Raw genomic sequence first — 7,047 nt, forward strand, 5'->3', positions numbered from 1 at the left:
CTCAGAAGTGGGAAAACTGGGATAAAACTGAGCTCAGAACTGGGAAAACTGGGATAAAACTGAGACTAGAAATGGGAAAAATCAGGTAAAACTGAGCTCAGAACTGGGAAAAGTGAAATAGAACTGGGAAAAGTGAGATAAAACTGGGCTCAGAACTGGGAAAAGTGAAATAAAACTGGGAAAACTGAAATAAAACTGGGAAAAGTGAGATAAAACTGGAAAAACTGAAATAAAACTGGGCTCAGAACCGGCAGAAGCAGCCTAAAGCGGTGCCAAAGCGGCCGATTTGGGGCAAAACCGGGGGATTCGGGGGCAGCCCGGTTTGCCGGTGCGGGCCCACCTTGAGGCCGCGCTGGAGCCGCCGCAGCCGCGCCGCGGTCCCGTTCCCGGTGCTCCCGCTCCCGCTCCCGTTCCCGGTGCCGGCGTTGGCGATGGCGGCCCGGTAAAGCTCCGCCCGCTCCGACAGCTCGGCCAAGAGCGCCCCCGCGGGATCCTGCGGGAATAACGGGGATAAACTGGGATAAACTGGGAATACTGGAGTCCCGGGGCACTGGGAATACTGGGAGTACCAGAAATACTGGGAGCTCCTGCGGGACCCACCCTGGGATGGGCACTGGGATCAGATTGGCACTGGGAGGGGCACTGGGATGGGCACTGGGATGGGCACTGGGATGGGCACTGGGATGGGCACTGGGATGGGCACTGGGATGGGCACTGGGATTGGAATGGGCACTGGGATCAGACTGGCACTGGGAGGGGCACTGGGATGGGCACTGGGATGGGCACTGGGATGGGCACTGGGATTGGAATGGGACTGGGATGGGCACTGGGAGGGGCACTGGGAGGGGCACTGGGATCAGGATTGGGATTGGATCAACCTTGGGGATTGAGATCAGGATTGGGACCAGGATTGGGATCAGGACTGGGATGGAGGATCAGGATCGGGATCGGGATCAGGATCAGGACCAGGATCAGGATCAGGACCAGGACCGGGATCAGGATCAGGATCAGGACCAGGATCGGGATTTGGATCAGGATCAGGATCGGGATCAGGACCCGGATCAGGATCAGGATTGGGATCAGGACCAGGATCAGGATCAGGATTGGGATCAGGATCGGGACCAGGATCAGGATCAGGATCAGGACCAGGATCAGGATTGGGATCAGGATCAGGATCAGGACTGGGACCAGGATCAGGACCAGGATCAGGACCAGGATCCGGACTGGGATCAGGATCGGGATCGGGATCAGGATCAGGACCGGGATCAGGACCAGGATCAGGATCAGGATCGGGATCAGGATCGGGATCAGGATCAGGATCAGGATCAGGATCGGGACCAGGATCAGGATCGGGATCAGGATCGGGATCAGGATCGGGATCAGGATCAGGATCAGGACCAGGATCAGGACCAGGACCGGGATCAGGATCAGGACCAGGATCAGGATTGGGATCAGGATCAGGATCAGGACCAGGATCAGGATCAGGACCAGGATTGGGATCAGGATCAGGATCGGGATCAGGACCAGGATCAGGATTGGGATCAGGATCAGGATCGGGATCAGGATCAGGATCAGGATCAGGATCGGGATCAGGATCAGGATCAGGATCAGGATCAGGATCAGGATCAGGATCAGGATCAGGATCAGGATTTGGATCAGGACCAGGATCAGGATCAGGATCTGGATTTGGATCAGGATCGGGATCAGGATCGGGACCAGGATCAGGATCAGGATCAGGATCAGGACTGGGATCAGGATTGGGGTGGGAATTGGGATTGGGATCAGGATGGGGATCAGGATCAGGATCAGGACCAGGATCAGGATCAGGATCGGGACCGGGATCGGGATCAGGATCAGGATTTGGATCAGAATCGGGATCAGGATCGGGATCGGGATCAGGATCAGGATCGGGACCAGGATCAGCACTGGGATCAGGATTGGGATTGGGATCAGCCTTGGGGACTGAGATCAGGATTTGGATCAGGATTGGGATCAGGCCTGGGATCAGAACTGGGATCAGGATCAGGACCAGGATCAGGATCAGGATCAGGACCAGGATCAGGATCGGGACCAGGATCAGGATTGGGATCAGGATCAGGACCAGGACCAGGACCAGGACCAGGATCAGGACCAGGATCAGGATCAGGATCAGGATCAGGATCAGGACCAGGATCAGGACCAGGACCAGGATCAGGACCAGGATCAGGATCAGGACCAGGACCAGGATCAGGACCAGGATCAGGATCGGGATCAGGATCAGGATCAGGATCGGGATCAGGACCAGGACCAGGATCAGGATCGGGATCAGGATCAGGATCAGGATCAGGATTTGGATCAGGATCAGGATCAGGACCAGGATCAGGATCAGGACCAGGATCAGGATCAGGATCAGGATCAGGATCAGGATCAGGATCCCCCGGGCTCTCCCGGCCGTACCTGGGCTCTCTGGGTGCTCTCGGTGCTCTCGTTGCTCTCGGGCCCCTCCTGCAGCACCTCCTGCAGCTCTGCCTGCAGGGAACGGGATCAGCCCGGGCTGCCCAAAATCCCAATCCCCAAAATACCCAAAATACCCAATCCCCAAAATCCCCAAAATACCCAAAATCCAGATACCCCAAAATACCCAATCCCCAAAATCCCCAAAATACCCAATCCCCAAAATACCCAAAATACCCAATCCCCAAAATCCCCAAAATCCAGGGATCCCAAAATCCAGGCTCAGTGACCCGGGATCAGCCTGGGGTGCCCAAAATCCCCAAAATCCAGGGATCCCAAAATCCCCAAAATCCAGGTACCCCAAAATCCCAAAAATCCAGATATCCCAAATCCAGATATCCCAAAATCCAGGCTCAGGAACCCGGGATCAGCCTGGGGTCCCCAAAATCCCGATATCCCAAAATCCAGGGATCCCAAAATCCCCAAAATCCCCAATCCCCAAAACCCCAGGGATCCCAAAATTCCAGGGATCCCAAAATCTCCAAAATCCAGGGATCCCAAATCCAGGCTCAGGGACTCGGGATCAGCCTGGGATCCCCAAAATCCCAAAATCCTCAAATCCCCAAAATCCAGGAATCCCAAAATCCAGGGATCCCAAAATCCAGATATCCCAAAATCCAGATATCCCAAAATCCCAAAATCCAGGGATTTCAAAATCCAGGCTCAAAGATCCAGGATCAGCCTGAGATCCCCAAAATCCCCAAAATCTCAAATCCAGGGATCCCAAAATCCCCAAAATCTGGGGATCCCAAAACCCAATGATCCCAAAATCCCGGGATCCCAAATTCCAGGGAACCCCAAATTCCAGAAAATCCCAAAATCCAGAGAATCCCCAAATTCCAGAAATCCCAAAATCCAGAGAATCCCAAATTCCAGGAAATCCCAAAATCCAGGAATCCCAAATTCCAGAAAATCCCCAAATCCAGGAAATCACAAAATCCAGAAATCCCAAATTCCAGGGAACCCCAAATTCCAGGGAACCCAAAATCCAAGAATCCCAAATTCCGCCGAATCCCAAAATCCAGAGACCTCAAATTCCAGAAAATCCCCAAATCCAGGAAATCTCCAAATCCAGGGAATCCCAGAAATTCCAGAAAATCCCAAAAATTCCAGAAAATCCCAAAATTCCAGGCCCAGCCTCCCCCTCACCATCAACTCCTCATTCTCCAGATCTTCCTCCCCTTCCTCCTCCTCCTCCTCCTCCTCGGGGGGGTCCTGCAGGCACAGCTGGGCCAGGGCCTGCACATCTGGGGACACAAAAATCCCAAATTTCGGGGGTTTGACCCCAAAATTGGGATCAAATCTGGGGGCACAAAAATCCCAAATTTGGGGGGTTTGACCCCAAAATTGGGATCAAACCTGGGGGCACAAAAATCCCAAATTTGGGGGTTTGACCCCAAAATTGGGATCAAACCTGGGGCACAAAAATCCCAAATTTGGGATCAAATCTGGGGGCACAAAAATCCCAAATTTGGGATCAAATCTGGGGGCACAAAAATCCCAAATTTCGGGGGTTTGACCCCAAAATTGGGATCAAATCTGGGGGCACAAAAATCCCAAATTTGGGGGGTTTGACCCCAAAATTGGGATCAAATCTGGGGGCACAAAAATCCCAAATTTCAGGGGTTTGACCCCAAAATTGGGATCAAATCTGGGGGCACAAAAATCCCAAATTTGGGATCAAATCTGGGGGCACAAAAATCCCAAATTTCAGGGTTTGACCCCAAAATTGGGATCAAATCTGGGGGCACAAAAATCCCAAAATTGGGATCAAATCTGGGGGCACAAAAATCCCAAATTTGGGGGGTTTGACCCCTAAATTGGGATCAAACCTGGGGGCACAAAAATCCCAAAATTGGGATCAAATCTGGGGGCACAAAAATCCCAAATTTGGGGGGTTTGACCCCAAAATTGGAACAAATCTGGGGGCACAAAAATCCCAAATTTGGGGGGTTTGACCCCAAAATTGGGATCAAATCTGGGGGCACAAAAATCCCAAATTTCGGGGGTTTGACCTCAAAATTGGGATCAAATCTGGGGCACAAAAATCCCAAATTTGGGGGGTTTGACCCCAAATCTGGGGGCACAAAAATCCCAAATTTGGGGGGTTTGACCCTAAATTTCAAGGGGAGGGGAAGGGGATTTACCTCACTGGGGGAGTCCCAACCCAAATTTTGGGGGTCCCAACCCCAATTTGGGGGGATTTACCTCACTGGGGGGGTCCCAACCCCAATTTTGGGGCATTTCCAGGGGTATTTACCTGTCTCGAGGGGTCCCCACCCCAATTTTGGGGGTCCCCGCCCCAATTTTGGGGGTCACAACCCCAATTTGGGGGGGATTTACCTCACTGGGGGGGTCCTAAACCCAATTTTGGGGGTCCCAACCCCAATTTTGGGTAACTCCAGGGGTATTTACCTATCTGGAGGGATCCCAACCCCAATTTTGGGGCATTTCCAGGGGTATTTACCTGTCGGGGGAGGGTCCCAGCCCCATTTTTGGGGGTCACAAATTCAATTTTGGGGGTCCCAGCCCCAATTTTGGGGGTCCCAACCCCAATTTTAGGGGTCACAACCCCAATTTGGGGTAATTTTGGGGATATTTACCTGTCGGGGGGAGTCCCAACTCCAATTTTGGGGGTCCCAAATTCAATTTTGGGGGGGATTTACCTCACTGGGGGGGTCACAAACCCATTTTTGGGGGTCCCAACCCCAATTTTGGGGCATTTCCAGGGGTATTTACCTGTCGGCGGGGGTCGCTGCCCGCTCTCCGGTCCGTCCCGGCCCCTCAGCAGCCGCAGCAGCTCCGCCTCCAGCGCCGCCTCCCCGTCCCCGTTCCCGTTCCCGTTCCCGTTCCCACCGGCACCGGGCGCCGCCAGCAGCCCCAGCTGGGGAGGGGGCGACAGCGGGAGGACCCCAAAAACGGGATTTGGAGATTTAAGGACCCCCAGGAGGGGATTTAAGGACCCCCAGGAGGGGATTCAGGAGCCCCCCAAGGGACAGGAGGGGATTCAGGGTCCCCTCCAGCCCCCATTTCGGGGGTCCCGGGGGTCTCACGCACCTGCCTGGCCATGGCCGCCCCCCGGCCCGGGACCCTCCCGGCTCTGCTCATGGCTCCGCGTCCCGCCGGGCCGAGCTGGGATAGGTGAACAGAGACCCTCACTCTGATTTAAACCCCTCAAACCCCCCGAAAATCCCCGGCGCCCCCCGCGCCCCTCACAAGGCCCCGCCGCGGTTTTCCCGCCTCTCGGAGCGCCGTCACCCCTCAGCCGTCCGCAGGCCTCACCCCCCGACCCCGCTGCCGCGGTTTATCCCGGTTTTATCCCGGTTTTTTCCCGGTTTTATCCCGGTTTAGCCTCACTCACTTCCTGCTCCGCCGGCCGCTGTCAACACCCCGCGCTTTACGGCAGCGCCGTCGCAAAAGCGCCGCTGTCGTAAAGGCCGCTCTGCTGCTTTGCGGCGCCGGAGAACTACAACTCCCAGCGTGCCCCGCGGCCGGCGAGAAAAAAGGCGGGAAAAACGTGAGGGGAGGCCGTGGGCGGAATGCCCAGAGGTGGAAAATGGGTTGAAAATTCCACCATTTTCACCTAAAATCCAAGGGGTTTAGGGTTTTGTGTTGCGGTTGTGCCTTAAGAGGAGCTGGGGGGTGTTTTATTGTATTTATTTGGGCTGTGAGGGCGTTGAGGGCTGTGAGGGCGTTGAGGGTTGTGAGGGGATAAAAATGGCTGCCGCGGCCTGAGGGGAGCTGGGGCGGTGCAAAATGGAGAGCTGAGGTAATTTGGGGTAATTTGGAGTAATTGGGGGTAATTTGGGTTGTTTGTCCTTCTTAGATAGCGCCAGGATGGGGAAACGCAGGAGCCACCCAACCCCAGGTAAAATAAAAACACCCAAATATCCCAATTTGGGCCCACAATGACCCAACTGGGGCCCTTTCCCCCATCTGGGAGACCCATCTAGATCCAAACCAATTTCCTTTTTCCCTTTCCATCCAAAAAAATTTTCCTTTTTCCCTCACACACAACAGGCGACAGGAAATTCCACGCTCCCAAAGCCAAGAGAATCCTTCAGGAAGCCCCAGGAGCTGAACCCCATGAAGATCCTGCTGGGATAGATCCCAAAATCCCAACAGGGGAAAAAACTCCCCAAATTGGGGTTTTTAATGTGATTTTTCAGGAAGGGAGAGACGAGGAAATTGGAGGTGGCAAAGCGCTGGGATCACCAAAACAGAGCGTTTCCCATGGGGTGGAAAAGAATAATCTGGAATTGCCTCAGGTGGGAATTTTGGAAGCGGATGGGGCAGGAAAGGAAGGGTTGGTGTCACCAAAATCAGGAATTTCGGATGGGGCAGGAGAAAATTGTGGAGAATCGCCAAAAACGGCAGGTTTGGAGGTGGATGGAGCAGGAAAACAGGAGATGGAGCCGCTGAAAATGGGAATTTTGGGTGGAAAAGGAGAGGAGCAGATGGAGTCACCAAAAATGGGAATTTTGGAGGTGGATGGAGCAGGAGAAGAGAAGATGGAGACACCAAAAATGGGAATTTTGGATGGAACAGGAAAGG

General features: G+C 54.1%; 1 protein-coding gene across 1 annotated transcript; it reads right to left on the reverse strand.

Annotated features, from left to right (window-relative positions):
* Positions 1-241: 241 nt before the first annotated feature.
* On the reverse strand, positions 242-5,901 carry LOC135441400 (coiled-coil and C2 domain-containing protein 1A-like). Its single transcript, XM_064700945.1, has 6 exons — positions 5,855-5,901; positions 5,551-5,625; positions 5,233-5,377; positions 3,643-3,740; positions 2,437-2,508; positions 242-493 (listed from the first exon to the last, which is right to left on the reverse strand). The coding sequence occupies exons 2-6, from the start codon at positions 5,599-5,601 to the stop codon at positions 242-244; spliced, it is 618 nt and encodes a 205-aa protein (XP_064557015.1). The 5' UTR covers positions 5,602-5,625; positions 5,855-5,901.
* Positions 5,902-7,047: the final 1,146 nt, after the last annotated feature.

The sequence above is a fragment of the Zonotrichia leucophrys genome, unplaced genomic scaffold (assembly GCF_028769735.1).
Source record: "Zonotrichia leucophrys gambelii isolate GWCS_2022_RI unplaced genomic scaffold, RI_Zleu_2.0 Scaffold_280_67396, whole genome shotgun sequence".
Classification (NCBI taxonomy): Eukaryota; Metazoa; Chordata; class Aves; order Passeriformes; family Passerellidae; genus Zonotrichia; species Zonotrichia leucophrys.

Excerpts from the sequence above, each read along its gene's own strand:
- LOC135441400 (XM_064700945.1), bottom strand. The coding sequence starts at position 5,601 with ATGAGCAGAGCCGGGAGGGTCCCGGGCCGGGGGGCGGCCATGGCCAGG. Across the intron at positions 3,741-5,232 it reads GCAGCGACCCCCGCCGACAG|ATGTGCAGGCCCTGGCCCAG; the intron begins GTAAATACCCCT and ends TTGTGTCCCCAG. Across the intron at positions 2,509-3,642 it reads TGGAGAATGAGGAGTTGATG|GCAGAGCTGCAGGAGGTGCT; the intron begins GTGAGGGGGAGG and ends CGTTCCCTGCAG.